This window comes from Protobothrops mucrosquamatus, unplaced genomic scaffold, assembly GCF_001527695.2.
Source record: "Protobothrops mucrosquamatus isolate PMUCROS unplaced genomic scaffold, P.Mucros_1.0 scaffold1524, whole genome shotgun sequence".
NCBI lineage: Eukaryota > Metazoa > Chordata > Lepidosauria > Squamata > Viperidae > Protobothrops > Protobothrops mucrosquamatus.
The window spans coordinates 271555-288377 of record NW_015387696.1 but is presented as its reverse complement, the minus strand read 5'-3'; the positions used below and the strand labels follow the sequence as shown (position 1 = coordinate 288377).

Below are 16823 nucleotides of genomic sequence, written 5' to 3'. Positions count from 1 at the left end.
TTAAACATCTATGTACAGTAGTGGCCAAAATTGTGGAAACCTGTTGGGAAAAGTGTATTTTTGAGGTTTGATGGCTAATAACACCACTTTTTTGGGGGGGAGTAGTACCATAAAATTACATATCAACGGAAAGATAATTTAATCAAGAATGTAATGCAACATACGTTTGTTCAATTATCTGTACTGTATTCTATGAAAAGTGATAGCCAAATAACCAGAAAAAGGAAGCACCACTTGGTTAGGTTGATCTCAGGTAGCTTTCCTTCACCTGATGGTAGCCAATGAGCACAAGTGTTTAGAGAGCCAATTGGGTGTCATCTTGTTTTGGCAATGAGCCAATCAGATCACAGTAGGATCCAGTTATTGATGTCATGTATTGAAGCTGAGAAGAGGACATTGGTCAGTGTGTTATGTGATGGCTATCAAGTTGGTTGAGGTTTTTTTGTGTTCTTTCATCGAGTGAGCTTGTAAAACATAATAAAAATTAAAGTCATGGTGCAAAGAGTTGCCCAGAAAGCGATGTAAAATAGTATTATGAAGTGAACAAGGCTACAGTTATAAAGAAATTAGAAGAAAAATTGGGTGGAAACCATTTAACTTAACCAAAGATGGAATTTCTACTGTACACTTTTCCCAAAAGGTTTTCACAATTTTGGCCACTACTGTAGAGTATTAATGCGCGAGCTGCCTCAGCCCCTCCAGTCACTGGTTAGTGATCTGGAGCATGAGATCATTCAGAGATTGGAAGGGGCATGTTTTATTAATGGCTGTATTTTTTAAAAAAAAATTCTTTTAAGAAAGCAGCACAGCTGTATCACATTGTCTGATGTATGCTGGATAGCCAGCTTTGGAAAGTATTATTAACTCAGGGTATAAAATCAATGCTTATAAAACTGCAAGTCTTTCGCATTTCGAAAGATAAATGGCTGTTAGCTACAGAGGAAAAAAAGAACAAGGAATATGGAACCGTCCCATCAATCTCAATGAGCGCGCGTGCATGAGCGCGCGCGCGCACACACACACACACACACACACACACACACACACACACACAAACAGTCCAGCGGAACAAACAAGCTAATTATTGCTTCATTTATATATATCTATATATCTCTAACTCTAACTAACTCTAACTCTAACTCTAACTCTAACTCTATCTGTCTGTCTGTCTGTCTGTCTGTCTGTCTGTCTATCTATCTATCTATCTATCTATCTATCTATCTATCTATCTATCTATCTATCTATCTATCTATCTATCTATCCCTACCTACCTACATCTATCTATCTATCTGTCCGTCCGTCTACCTACCTACCTACCTACCTACCTATCTACCTATCTGGAAAAAAATTACCATATATATATATACATATATGGCTAGAAATAGAGCTAAAAATCCGACTCTTGGGTAAGTCCATGTTATGTCAAAATAATTGCGATCACCAAGAGGGGGTAAAATATTTATAAGCAGTTAAAAAGTTTAAAAACAATTTAAAAGCAGTAAAACATTATTAAAAATTATAGGCAACCAAGCTTTCGTCGGGCCCTCCCGACATCTTCAGGGTTGCTAAGGCGGTTTTTGGGAGAGTTTATATAGTGTTTTCAAATGCCTGCATCCGGCTGCGCGATCGCGTGACCCGGGCCCCGGTATATGCGCTCCTGCGCGGTACCTGTCTTCCTTTTACCCACGTGTAAACGTTTTGCCTTCCTTCCCTGCTTACCATTATGAGGCTCCTGGCTGTCCTCATCAGGGATCATTTGGGGTTCTTTCTTACATCCCTTATCCACTTCAACCCCCTCATCCTTCCCCTCCAAGCCATCCGTCCCTTCCCTCTCCTTCATACCACCATCAATCCCTCTTCTACCTCCCTGATCATATATATACATATATATATATATATACACACATAATTATTTTTAAAAGGCAACCAAGAGCCAATCAGATCTTTAAAATATTCCCCATTGGTGCCCTGTTGATTATCTTGCTTAATTGTTAGAGCTTCGAGCTAATAAAAGCTTTGGAGAAATGAGAGAAATCAGAGGCCAGCCCTTCATTTTCTGACAGAAGAAACAAACATGGGTGGAAGTCAAAGCCCATCAAAGGATTAAACTGGCGATGATGAAGCCTTTCCAGGGACTTGAGAGCCTTCCAGGCCCACCCCACCCCCCAGCCAATTCCTTGCAAAAGTCTTTGAAGGCTCCCCCACTGAATTGTTCTTCTTTATTAGATAAGCATTTCATCACGGGCTCTCTTACCTTTCATAATGTCTGCGTGTGCAGGTGGCTGCACTGGTGCTCCCGGGGTTTCCACCTAATTTGTCATAAATATGTTTCCATTGTCGACGGGCTGTGATCTGCAAAAGTGGCAACGGAAAATTTAATCCAGCATCTTCACAGACTCTGTGTGTGTGTGTGTGTGCGCGCGCGTGCAGCAACAAATGTACATGTGAGACATATGGGACAGCAGGAAGCACAAGCCATAAAGCCAGTGCAGAATGGGTTAATATGGATCCCTACAGTACACAACATTTTGCAGTACGCAACATTTATTTCACCTACCTCTATTTTTTTTTTCTGGAATTGCATTTTGTTTCTGCCTCTTTAGTAAGCAGTCTGACTATTTTATGTATGCAATTTCTTGGGGGGGAAAAGCATTCACTCACTGAGAGCATTAACCATTAAAATGCTTTCAGAGAAAGCTCTTGGTAAATTATAAATAGGAATCCCAAACTCAGCATAAATAACGATTACAGAATTACTTTATTGAGTTAGTGACAAGGAACTATGGATGGAAGCCTCAATCCATCACATTCTCCAGTAAATCCATCCAGAAATATAATTTGTGTAACTTGATACAAGCTGTTTATTTTTCACTCATCTGGGCTAGTAAAATACATAGATCAAACGGTAATGAAATCTAAACACTCTCTAAGATTAATATCTGAACTATGTTCTTGAATTGGCTAAATAAAAGAAAACAAACATCTGATAAACATGTTAAATTGCAAGCTATGACTTTTATGTGTGCCATCTTTGTGCAAGAAATAGGATTAACAGAGAAACAGATGGAAGACGTGGCAAAGGAACTGAACGGGGGTCTTCATTATTTTATACAGTCCAAACTACTTTAAAATAGGACAGGAGGGGAAAAAAGCTTGATCAGATCAGAACCAAAGGAAATCAATACCCAAAGTTGTTAAATTGGGAGAGTAGGTGGGTGAGTGGGAGAGGTGTTGTAATTTTAATCTAAAAAGGAAGATGAATGGGAGAATTAATTAGTATTGCATAGAATAAATGGTGCCTTTCCTGTTCTGCATAAAGATAAAATGCTTTCTTTGCAAAAAAGCAAGCATCAGAAGCAAAACAAATGTTACTTGGTATATATTATAATTTCAGACAAACAATGTTATCTTTGTTTTTTTCCCCCATTAGTCATAATCACTACCTCTTTCGGATGGAGATTAAATCAAAATGCCTCTTTATTCAACCGTGACAAGAAGCAAGGGATGGAAACTAATCAAGGAGAGAAGCAACCTAGAACTAAGGAGAAACTTCCTGACAGTTAGAACAATTAACCAGTGGAACAACCTGCCTCCAGAAGCGGTGAATGCTCCAACACTGGGAGGTTTTTAAGAAGAGACTGGACAGCCATTTGTCCGAAATGGTATAGGGCAGTGATGGCGAACCTTTTAGAGACCGAGTGCCCAAACTGCAACCAAAAACCCACTTATGTATCATCGGGTGCCGGGTGGGCGTGGCCCATTGGGTGGATGTGGCTGCAGTGGTAACAGCAGATTGGGTGGGACTAAAAAGTTCAATCAATCAATTCCAACTTTGCAAGATCTTTTATTTCCCACGAGAAGTTGAAATTGATTGATTGAACTTTTTTTTTTTTTTGCACACGGCGGCGGAGGCCTAAAGCGAAAAGGTTTTATAAAACCCAGCTAAAGGCCTAGCACTGGGGCGACGGCGCATGCCCACAGAGAGGGCTCTGAGTGCCGCCTCTGGCATCCGTGCCATAGGTTCGCCACCACGGGTATAGGGTTTCCTGCCTGAGCAGAGGGTTGGACTAGATGACCTCCAAGGTCCCTTCCAACATTATTATTATTATTATTATTAATAATAATAATAATAATAATAATAATAATAATAATAATAATAATATTTGAGGCTTGTATATGGGCAAACTACATATTTACCTATATCTTTTTTTTTCCTAGCCTGGCTTGGTATGGATGAAGGCTCACTAAACATGCCTATGGGATATTTTGCCAGGACTAGGCCAAGACACGACCTCTGGGCTTTGCAACTGGTCTTCTATGCCCACTGGACTCTGACTGCAAGCGAGGGAAGGATTTGTGCTTCCAGAGATGGTGGCCTTGTACACCAACACAAAAGGTTGTGGGGAGGTGGGCGACTCTTTCTGCCTCTGGGGCAGGGGCTCCTTGAAAAGAGGGGACAGTGATGAACAACAGGCTTCAGTGCAGGCCTGGTGCAGGCTTCAGTGCAGGCCTGGTGCAGGCCTCAGTGCAGGCCTGTTGCAGGCCTGTTGCAGGCCTCAGTGAAGTGGGCTCCCCATTCATTCTGTGGGTGAGGCCGCTTTGTTTTCATCCCATTCGTGCAGGGAGCTGTTTCCTTGAGGGAAAGGAACTGTGGGTGCTGCCCAGCATCCAATTCCTGCAGGATTTGCAAGAGAAGGAGGAGAGACAGGCTTGTTCTCACTTCTGCAGGCAGCCATAAGCCATGTCTTGTGGGCAATATAATCCTCAGGCAGAGCACTGCAGACAATCACCTCACGTGTTGTAACATATTTGGGGGAAAAAAAATCATTTCTGGGATGCCAGGTCTTGCATGTTTATCCCCAAATCATGGATGAGGTGAGAAAACTGGGATTCGAAGTCTCTGAAGTCACTCACTTGATAATTAAGGCTGCGTGTCGAACCCTGGTTGTTTGCATTTTTGTCTTTGCATTTTTGTCTCCTCAAAATGATCCTCGCTAGAAAATGGATTCCACCATTTAGAGAAGGTTCCAAACACCTTCAGACGGAGACACCTGGAACACGGGATTCTGGCCTAAACCCCTTGCAAATGAAACTCTCCTATTTGATAGTTCTTTTCGTGTACAAAATTGAATGAATTGAAAATAAATATACAATTAATCCCCAATATAGGAATTGTCCTGTTTTAAATATGCATGGAATTTTGGAACACCTCATAAATTTGTCTTCGGCTGGTGGGCACGTAGTATATAACATAATCTCTGACAATTTCCATTGTGACAATATAAACACTGTACTTGGCTTTAATTAAAGGTGCCAATACCACTTCATGGTTGTGTTTGTATTTGCAAAACAGGCTGTCACAACTTCCTCACGTGCTGTTTCTGAAATGCACATAATTCAAAGCCATGGTGTCTTCCCTATTTTTCTCTCTTGAATTATTGCCTTCTTGTCGTTCAGTTGCCTCTAATGCTTCATGATGGAAACTAATCAAGGAGAGAAGCAACCTAGGAGAAACTTCCTGACAATTAGAACAATTAGCCAGTGGAACAACCTGCCTCCAGAAGCAGTGAATGCTCCAACACTGGAGGTTTTTAAGAAAAGACTGGACAGCCATTTGTCTGAAATGGTATAGGGTTTCCTGCCTGAGCAGGGGGCTGGACTAGATGACCTCCAAGGTCCCTTCCAACATTACTACTACTACTACTACTACTACTACTACTACTACTACTACTACTACTATTGTTAGTTTCTTTTTTTCTGTTTTTTTTCCCTTCCAGTGAATAAAAGTTATGTGCTATTACAGCATTGGAATAGATGCTTATTAAAATCAGACCAACCCTAAAACCGAGTTTGAAAAGCTTTCGGGAACAGAAAAATCTATTCAAATTTCCTCCTAAGAGTTAAGTGGATGGAGGCTGCTGAAGGCTCTATAAGGAATGGAGTTCCTTAAAATTACAACAATTGAGAAGCTGAAAGGATGACAAAAGAGACCAAGAGTGGGAGCGTTCCTCTGATTCTACTGGCTTAATTTGGGATTCCTGCCAATATTTAATCTCTGTTGCAAAATAGATGGTTTTTACCACCTTTACTGGTTGAGGGGGAAAAAAACTATGATTCCTGTACCCAAATGCCCACAGGCTCAATGCAACTTCAAATGTTGTCACAATTTGTGCTAAACAGAGCCAGAAATCCAAGCTAAGATTTCAGTTCAAGCACGCAAAATTATTGCTATGTTTAGAATCCCTTCCTGATCTCTTTCCAGTTTCCATTTTCCACTTTCCTTGTTTGGGAATCCATTCCTGCCTCTGTGACCCAGAAGCCTTTGGGGACAGGGTGATGGGAATCTTTTTGATTTGATCATTCAAAGGGACACCAATTTTTAAGCTGGCCATGAGTAACTCAGGCACCACCCCCAGTGAAAGTCAAGCTTCTTGCCGCGTGCTTTGGAACAGGGTGTTTGTTAATCACGGTATTTTCGTTTAATATTTCAAGCACGGCAATAACTGTATTAAACTTGCCGTTTTTTCTTCAAAGCATGCCCCACTAAATTTAATGGAGATGACTCCTGAATAAATAAGAACAGATTTAGCCAGACAAGTTGACTAAAACAAAAGGAACAAATGTCAATTAAAGGGCGAGCTAAAAAAACTGCTTGTGTGTGTTCATTATTTCCTGTAATAACAAAAGCATCGCAACATCCATCAGCAACATAGTTATTCAAACGAAACAATGATTTGGCTCTCTTGCTTAAATACATTTCATGTTTTATCTGTTATTTCATTTAACGTAAGGGCAGCCAAACTGTTATGTTTTCTGAACAAAGGCAAAACTAGGTTTTATATATATATATATATATCCAGGTACGCCTGGTGAGCATGTTTTGAATCCAGCTGCCTCAAGAACGCTCAAATTAATCCGAGGCAATGAAAACATTTCCAGGGATGAAACTTTTATGTCAACTGGATCTTGTTACAAATGCCATCTCTCTCTGCCGCATTAGGCAGTTCTTTCTTCTCCTTTTAAGATCTTAATCACGCTTTGTGACTCCCAATATTATACATGCTATAAAATCCACAGTCGTCAGTTTTCTCCACAAGCTAAAAATAAAGTCTCTGTGTCAGATATTGTTAGTTGATAAAAAGGATCAGTGCACTGTGTTCCCTCCCCAGTAATTTTGAACTTTAGATAACTTCCTGTTTACATGGCCTGACCCTTTTTTTTTTTTTGCAAAAGGCTGTTACAACTCAAAAACAAGAACAGACACTGCAGTATGCTACACTGTAATGGACATGGCTGATTGCTTTTTAAAGTATTTAATACATTTCCCATATTTGACAAGAGCAGATGTCAGGGACTGTGCCAAGGCAAATGTACTTTTACGCAATCTTGGCTGGTTGTAGAAGAATATCCCTCTCCTAACATAGGAAAAAATTACAGACCCAAACAATTTCCTTGACAAGGAAGAGTTACGTATGTTTTCCACTCAGAGTTGGGTTTTTTTGGTTTTCTTTCTTTCTTTTTTTTTTAACTACACGTTTACAGTTTTGCCAAGCCTGGAATTAATTCAGACTGTTTCCAAAAAAGAGAACCCCATAAATTTAAAGTGTTTTCTGCCGAACTGTGGTTTTTGGGATGATTTTTCTTTTGTATATTTAATGCACACATGGCAAAAACATGAGAAAATTAAGGGTGCACAATTTTTTTTCTCTCTCTGAAGTCACTTCAACACTTACTGTTTCATATCCTCCCAGTTTCTGAGCAGCTTGAAACATAGTCCAAAGGTTAACTGTTTAGAGGGACAATAAGCATTGAGATAAGCATTGCATTAACCATCTTTCCAAGAAAGGCAAATGAAACAATCTTTCTTTGACAACGAAGCAAGAAAAACAATAATCACATCCACATGTTGAGACAAAAACAGAGAAAACAGTCTGGGAAACACATTTACATAATTCAAAGTGCAAACTCTGCCCTTTGCACATATGCCATTCTTTTTTTAAAAAAAAAAAAACCACAAGGGGAACATTCTACTTAGATCCAGTTACAGGTATTAGAAAACAATTACTTCCTCCAGGATAAGAAATAATCAGTACTTGTCCCATTAAACAAAGGAAGCTTTGTTGAATGGGCTCCTAAATCGAAAACATTGATTAAGAACAGGGAATTTCCTTAAAGTGGCCTAACTAAGCAGTAATTGTGAGCGCAGATACAAAGCCAGAGAACAGCCTTGGCCAGGATCCAGAAGCCTCTTCCACCCAGCAGCCCATGTGCTCCTCCTGCCAGCACTGCACCTGGGGCAGGTAAGGGACAGATGGCCCTGGAGAGAGGCCTTCTAGGGCAGTGTTTCTCAACCTTGGCAACTTTCAGATGCGTGGACTTCAACTCCCAGAATTCTCCAGAGCTGGCTGGGGAATTCTGGAAATTGAAGTCCACGCATCTGCAAGTTGCCAAGATTGAGAAATACTGTTCTAGGGGAAGATTGGTTCTTCCAGGCAGCTCTGTCCAAGGTGTCTTCCCTCTGCATTAACAGAGGGATAGAATCAAGATCACGTGAAGTATTAATACCACTTTACAAGGCCTTGGTAAGGCCACACTTGGAATACGGCATCCAGTTTTGGTCACCATGATGTAAAAAAGATGTTGAGACTCTAGAAAGAGTACAGAGAAGAGCAACAAAGATGATTAGGGGACTGGAGGCTAAAGCATATAAGGAACGGTTGCTGGAATTGGGTATGTCTAGTTTAATGAAGAGAAGGACGAGGGGGGACATGATAGCAGTGTTCCAATATCTCAGGGGCTGCCCCAAAGAAGAGGGAGTCAAGCTATTCTACAAAGCGCCTGAAGGAGGGACAAGAAGCAACGGATGGAAACTAATCAAGGAGAGAAGCAATCTAGAACTAAGGAGAAACTTCCTGACAGTTAGAACAATTAGCCAGTGGAACAACCTGCCTCCAGAAGTGGTGAATGCTGCAACACTGGACATTTTTAAGAAGAGACTGGACAGCCATTTGTCAGAAATGGTATAGGGTTTCCTGCCTGAACAGGGGGTTGGACTAGTTGACCTCCACGGTCCCTTCCAACTTTATTATTATTATTATGATCATCGCACAGTCAGCCAGATGTTCAGACTGGATTTGGCATTTTGTCTACCTATCGAGTCCTTACCAAGGACCTTATTATTATTATTATTATTATTATTATTAATTATTATTATTATTATTATTATTATTATTATTATTATTATTATTATTTATTATATTATTATTATTATTATTATTATTATTATTATTATTATTATTATTATTATTATTATTATTATTATGGATCATCACACAGTCAGCCAGATGTTCAGACTGGATTTGGCATTTTGTCTATCCCGAGTCCTTACCAAGGACCTGGGATAGGCAGATGTGGATGTTTGATGGTATTACAGATGGAAGCAGTTCCTAGTAAGGCCGCCTTTTGCAATTGACTAATGGCGAATTTGTCAATGCCAATGGTGTTCAAGTGGTGCTCCAGTTGTTTTGGGATTGTACCCAAGGCGCCTATGACTATTGGTACTACCTTTGCTTGCTTTTGCCACAGTCTTTCTATTTCTATGTGTAGGTCTTTGTATTTTGTTATCTTCTCCAGTTCTTTCTCGTCTATTCTGCTGTCTCCGTTATTTCCCTCCAGAGCCACTAGATGCCAGAGCGGTGGTGCAAACTCCCCCCCCCCAAGATAGGATGTGGAAGGTTTCTCTAAGCTAAGGCTAGGGATGCTTGGAGGGTGGGGGGAGATGCTCTCAGCTTATGCCCTAAATTTTTAGACATTTTGGTTCTCAGCTCTGGGTGAAAAAATGTTTTCTGTGGAGAGCTGCCCTTAGAGCAGCGGTTCTCAACCTATGGGTCGCGACCCCATTTGGGGTCGATCGACCATTTCACGGGGGTCGCCAAGCAAGGCTGTCCGCCATTTTTTTCCCCTTTTCCGGCGGGTGCCTTACCTCCCTTGGGCTGGGCCAGCTGGTGGTCGGCCTGCTCCGTCTCTGCCGCTTGCCAGCTACGCCTCGGCCGGTGCAGGGGGCGGAACCACGCATGCGCGGTGCTCCCGGGCAGGGAAAGTCCTTGACTTACGACCGGTTGGGTAATCCTCGACTTACAACCGGTTTAGTCCTCGACTTACGACCGGTTTAGTCCTTGACTTACGACCGGTTGGGGGTCGCGGCATTAAAAAGGTTGAGAAGCACTGCCTTAGAGTAACCAAAGGCAGCAAAGGTCCCGCTTTTCTTTCCAATTATAATTGAGGCGTTCATCATCTGGAGCATGGCTGAGGTGGATGTGTTTCTGGGTCTGTTTTCTTGTGTCCAGCACTTGGCAGGAGCATTGCGAAGAGACCCCCCTGGAGAAATACTGGAGGGAGCCCTGGGAAAGGGTGGTCACCCCATTCCCTTGCGCTTGGTGATCCTGACTGCTCCCCCTGCCTCTCATCCTTGCTGAATCTTAAGAGCCTCATAGCAGTGGGATAAACAACTCTTCCTTCAAGGAACATGTGAATGGTCACTGATCTTCTCTTAGAGCAGGGGTAGGCCACCTTGGCTCTTTGATGACGCGTGGACTTCAACTCCCAGAATTCCTGAGCCGGCATGGCTCAGCTTGGAAACCTCTCCCTTTCCCCCTCAGCATGGCTGGCTCAGGAATTCTGGGAGTTGAAGTCCACGCCTCACAAAAGAGCCAAGGTGGCCTACCCCTGTCTTAGAGGAACACTCGGTAAGCTTTCACAAAAGCCAGGCCTCTCTCAGGCAAAAGGACCGAGCCAGCCCATTCAATTGTGCAACCTTTCAAAAAAAGCCAAAAGCATGTCTTGCTTGGCCCCGGTTGAGTCAAGAGGAGGCCTCAACACAGCCAACTCCAAAAGGCCAAGAGGAATTTGTGTTTGTGTGTGTGGGAGGGAGGAACAGTTGGGACAATAGTTGACCGCACTTGCTTCAAATTTAGTGTTTTCCTTCACATTTGGAATAGTTCTTGAGAAAAACGAACGCTTGTCAATGTCCACCTTTTTGATATTGAAGCCGTGGAAGTAAAAACTGAAGGAATCCATGTGGAAGACCTGGAAACGGCAGAAGTTCTATAAAAAGAACTCCCAGCCAAGGTGACAAGGATGGATCTCATAGCTATCTTAGTGTCCTCCAAGGACACCAGAAAGGGCATCTTTGTATCTCCACCATGGATGCTTTTCTGTCTTCTCTTTTTTTCTGCCTTTTGCCGAACAGAGCTGGGTACCAACTGGTTCCTACTGCAGTTACTAAATTAAAGATATCTGTCTGAGCATCATTAGACAGCGTGAGTCTGGGGTTACACTGAATAGGTGCCCTTCAGCATCTAAATCCCAATGGTTATTATTGTTTTAGAATTCACCACCATCTATCATTTGGGCCATTGTGGCAATGCCAAAACTGTTCACCTCTTAAATGTCCAAGAAAACATGCAAATTCACTCTTTCTGAATTTTTTTCTGTTAATCGAATTAATCAGTGGAACAAGTTGCCTCTAGAAGTTCTGGGAACTCCAACACTGGAGATTTTTAAGAACAGGTTGGATGTCTGAAATAGTAGGTTGGACTAGAAGACACCAAGGTCCCTTCCAACTTTGTTCTTCTGTTCTTCTGTTGTCTAGATTAATTTGCAAGTAATCAGAGATCTGAATCAGAGGCAGAAAGAAGGATCCTTTGATGCGATGACTGTATATTTCCCAGTGGGCCCTATTTTAAAGGTATCCTGCATGTTTAATATACTTTTGTTTAAGTGACAAGTATTAAAAAAAAGGTTCTTGTTTGCAAAAAACCTCTGGTCACGCGTGCTTTAAACAATGGGATAAACATAGGTTGCCTGTCTCTGTCTGTCAAGTGAATTATATACTATTCCCTGAAAGAGCTTTTTTTCCGGGCTGCAAACCAATATTACCTAAAAAATGGCTGTTCTCTGGTCAGCAGAACACGCTGCTGAGGCTGGTAGCATATAACGCTCCAGTTATTTACCAGCAAAGTCGTTTCACTGTCTAAACACTCAGCAGGTGATTTTCACATGTCCAGATTGGAAAACGGCAGTCAACCACCATCCTAGTCATCAGAAGATAATTCAGTTTTTTTTTTCTCCTTTGGAACCCTCCCTGAAACGCCCCTGGCCAGTCTCCTGGACTACACTTCCTATCAGATTCAGCCAGAAGAGGGATGCCATTTTCAGCCAGAAGAGGGATGCCAGAAGAGGGATGCCAACTGAAGAGGCTGATATTTGCTGGTTGAGGACTTGAAAAGCTGGCTTCGGTTTTGTTGAAAGAGAGACGCTTCATGTCCAGGGTGATTGTGTCCCAATGCTGGGCAACTGAGCACCAACAATAGTCCGTTTCTAAGAAAAGCAGACCTTTCTAAGCTGCATTCCTGTTTCCTAAAATTTATTAAGGATATATCTGATATGATATGATAGCACTGTTCCAATATCTTGAGGGGCTGCCACAAAGAAGATGGGAGTCAACCTATTCTCCAACGTGCCTGAAGGCAGGACAAGAAGCAATGGATGGAAACTAATCAAGGAGAGAAGCAACCTGAAACTAAGGAGAAACTTCCTGACAGTGAGGACAATTAATCAGTGGAACGGCTTGCCTTCAGAAGTCGTGGGCGCTCCATCACTGGAGGTTTTTAAGAAGAGATTGGACAGCCATTTGTCCAGAATGGTATAGGCCGGGTCTCCTACTTGTGCAGGGGGGGTTGGACTAGAAGACCTCCAAGGTCTCTTCCAATTCTATTATTCTGTTATATCTGGGGAGAAAGCATTGCAATTTTCTCCTCTCTCTCCCTCTCTCCCTCTCTCTCCCCCTCTCCCTCTCTCTCTCTCTCTCTCTCTCTCTCACACACACACACACACCAAAACATTCTGAATCAAAAGCACTGCTAAATCTTGCATTTTTCCTCAGCTATCAGAAGCATTGCTCAGGCCTTAATTTAATAGGAATCCAATGGTAATGCAACAAAGCTGTTCATAGTACATTAATTCCGCTTCTATTTCATGCAGCTAGTTTTTCAAGCAAACACTGTAATCATTTTAGAGTTATGTAAGCTTTTAATGGCTGCTGGAGGCCTGTTGCAATCAGTGTCAATTGCTATTAGGTACGTAAATTGTTATGTAAAGCATATCAGGCTGACATTCTGCATCAACATAACAGGGGAAAAAAAAATTCAGATAGCAATAGTAATAGCAATAGCACTTAGAGTTATATACCGCTTCACAGTGCTTTACAGCCCTCTCTAAGCGGTTTACAGAGTCAGACTGTTGCCCCCCAACAATCTGGGCCCTCATTTAACCCACCTTGGAAGGATGGAAGGCTGAGTCAACCTTGAGCTAGTCAGGATTGAACTCCTGGCAGTGGGCAGAATTAGCCTGCAATACTGCATTCTAACCACTGTGCATCATGGATGGATGGATGGGCAATAGCAATAGCACTTATATACCGCTTAACAGTGCTTTACAGCCCTGTCTAAGCGGTTTACAGAATCAGCCTCTTGCCCCCCAACAATCTGGGTCCTCATTTGACCCACCTCGGAAGGATGGAAGGCTGAGTCAACCTTGAGCTAGTCAGGATTGAACTCCTGGCAGTGGGCAGAATTAGCCTGAAATACTGCATTCTAACCACTGCGCATCATGGATGGATGGATGGATGGGCAATAGCAATAGCACTTATATACCGCTTAACAGTGCTTTACAGCCCTCTCTAAGCGGTTTACAGAATCAGCCTCTTGCCCCCCAACAATCTGGGTCCTCATTTGACCCACCTCGGAAGGATGGAAGGCTGAGTCAACCTTGAGCTAGTGAGAACTGAACTGCAGGCAGCCGGCAATCAGCAGAAGTAGCCTGCAGTACTGTGGTCTAACCACTGTGCCACCACCCTAGTATTTCCAAATAAGGCTCTCTTCCTTTAAAATGATTTGTAAAACACGGATGACTCAAAACACATCCTTTATGACATCATCCCATCCATTGTAGGGGATATTTGCACAGAATTTAATGATTGTTTTTAAATAGTGGTTAAGTCCTCCATCGAAACAGTTCTTTGCGTGGCGTTCTGTTAGACTCAAGATACATTAAATGTTATTTTTACGTCTGAAATTTACTTTACAGCAAGCGGTCTTGCTGAAATGTCCCTTAGACTTGTACACCCTTCCCCCCCCCAACGTAAAAACTGGGTAGGATGCGAGTAAATGTTATTTTTAAACTCAAGCAACTATTATAGGTACCAACTGATTTAAAATATTTTTTTTTCTCCTACACTGTTTTTTTTTTAAAAGAGGAAAATAACAGAAGCATTTTACAGTTATTTCTGGCTTGGCTACGCATTTCAAAAATCAGAATGATGCAGTCTCGTTAAGCTAATTTGCAGAGTAAGTCTTGCTAGTAAAAAGCAATTTCTTCCCAAGAGAGTGCAACAGGGTTGCAGACCAAATTTCTAGGAGCAGTTGATCTGGAGGACTTTATGGAATAGGGCAGGGGTCTTCAAACTTGGCCCTTTGATGACTTGTGGACTTCAACTCCCAGAATTCCTCAGGCAGCGTGCTGGCTGAGGAATTCTGGGAGTTGAAGTCCACAAGTCATCAAAGGGCCAAGTTTGAAGACCCCTGGAATAGGGAATGAAAAGGGGAATCAATCTAGGAAACAACCCAAGGCCAATAAGTGGATTCTTACGAGTGCCAGGATTCCCACTTAATGTAATCTAGACCCCCAAGGTGCACAGATTGCCTGCAGAAGGGCAGGGATTTAGTATTAGCAGGGCATTCCCCAAACGTGGAGAGCTTACTCAAAGTTGTTGGGAAAAACCAAAAACCCTGCAGACGTTTGGTATGCCTAAATACCTCTCGGGAGGTCAACTTGACTTGGATAATAAAAATAGAATGCAAAATTAAAATTAAAATTAGGGTCCCACCACCTTTAAAGTTGTCCCTTCTTGCCAAGTCAATCACATTCAAAGCCTAAATTCTTTTAAACGGCACACACACATACAAAAAATGCAACGAAAATTCTACTTACTCTGCTTAAAACCGAGGTAGGGTATTCGTTCAATGGGCGTTTTTCTTTCTTTCATGTATTTATAAAGTGCCACGAGGAAGGCCTGCTCATCTGCTCTGCATTCCTCGCGAACAGAAATCTTGGATTTATTCTCGTTGGAGCCCTTTTTACAGTTGCTGTTGTTATTTTTGGTTTTGGACAAAGGTAACCTAGCCTCGCATTTTACCTGGAGGAAAAGAAGAGATGGCAGATTTAAGTCTTGAAAACTGGCTCCGTTCAGTTTTCCTTCCCCTCTGACCCCATCACAGCTCCTCTTTCTCGGAAGGCTGAGTCGTTGCACTGTTGTGTCTTCACGTTGAAACTTTTCTCGGCGCTCAAGTTGCTCTGTGCTTCCTTCCACCTGGTCCCATCTGCAAAGTATGCAAAGTGTGATGGGCAAAGGCAGGCCACATTAAGTCTGCTTGGTGGCCCTGAAGCTCTGCTGGGGGGGGAGGCAAACTCTTTTACTTCATTTTAATATATGACCAAGACACAGATTTCTGGGTGAGCGTTTGTGCTTAGGAGCTGCCTTCGTTTAGGGGGGTTGATCTCTTCCCAGCAATGCACACACTGCTTGCCTCTCCCAGTTCTTTGCCCTCCTCGTCCCTTTCAGCTGAGGAAGCTGGTTCCCAATTCCATCCTTTGGGCAGGCAGAAAGGAAGCTCTTCACCCAGTGAAGAATTTCAGTGGGCAAGAGAAGGCAGGACACCTAGAGAAAAGATTCTGCAGGAGATACTTTGTTAGACGTGGCCTTCTGAGACTGTGAGTACTTATCAGGCGGAAAATGTCCTGGACCTGCCCAGCCAGAAGTGGCGGCTACGGGGAACGCACAGGCATTGTTGCTACTATGAAGTGCCCTGGTTCCCTGCTGCTGTCTCCACTCAGTTTGAGGCCTTGGTTCTTAAAACCACCTGGTAGGACCTTTTCTGTTATGTTGTCTATCCCCTAGAACAGGGCTTTTCAACCTTTTCACCCATTGTACCACTTTTAGGATAGGGCAACATCCAAGTACCACCAGTCGCCTAGCAAGGTGTCAAAAACTTGATGACCAAAAAAAAAAAAAGGAAAAAAGTGATAAAGTACAGGTAGTCCTCGACTTACAACAGTTTGCTTAGTGACTGTTCGAAGTTACAATGGCACTGAAAAAAGTGCCCCCCAAGCCACAGCCGAGCAAGACACCTGCCTGCCTGCCTGCCCGGTGGCACTCTTCCTCCTGTCCGAGGTTTTCATTGTTGTGAGCATTTCTGTTGAGGATTGGCAGCAGGGGTGGGGTGGGGGGGGTGTTTGGTTTTTATTCCCCCTGTCTGCTGGGTGGTTGCAGCAGGTTTTGGTCACTTCACATGACCCTGGGACACTGTGACCATCATAAATATGAATCAGTTGCCAAGCATCTGAATGTAAATCACAAGACCCTGGAGAGGCTGCAACATTCCAGCTGATTGGCATTTCTTCTGGGCTCAGCAGAAGTGGCAGGATCAGTGCTGCTTTCCAGCTGATTGGTGCTTCTTCAGGGCTCAGCAGAAGCACCAGGATCAGCGCCAAGCTCCAACTAGAGCCTAGCGCTGATCCTGGTGCTTCCACTGAGCCCAGACAGCCCTGCAGCTCCAGCCATCTCTCGCTCGGGCTTGTGCGGTGCTGCTACCGGTTCAGCTCATTCCCCTCTCCTGGTATCACTTTTCTAGGATGGTCGTGTACCACCTGCCAGGTGCCAATGTACCACAGGTGGTACCCGTACCACTGGTTGAAAAGCCCTGCCC

General features: G+C 42.9%; 1 protein-coding gene across 1 annotated transcript in view; it reads right to left on the bottom strand.

Moving 5' to 3' along the window:
- Positions 1-16823, bottom strand: part of ARID5B (AT-rich interaction domain 5B) — a 187134-nt gene that overhangs the window by 26264 nt on the left and 144047 nt on the right. The window contains exons 7-9 of the mRNA XM_015822324.1: positions 15049-15253; positions 7734-7786; positions 2255-2352 (exon numbers count right to left, since the gene is read on the bottom strand). Coding sequence (XP_015677810.1) covers positions 2255-2352; positions 7734-7786; positions 15049-15253 — 356 coding nt within the window. The remainder of the gene's footprint in view (positions 1-2254; positions 2353-7733; positions 7787-15048; positions 15254-16823) is intronic.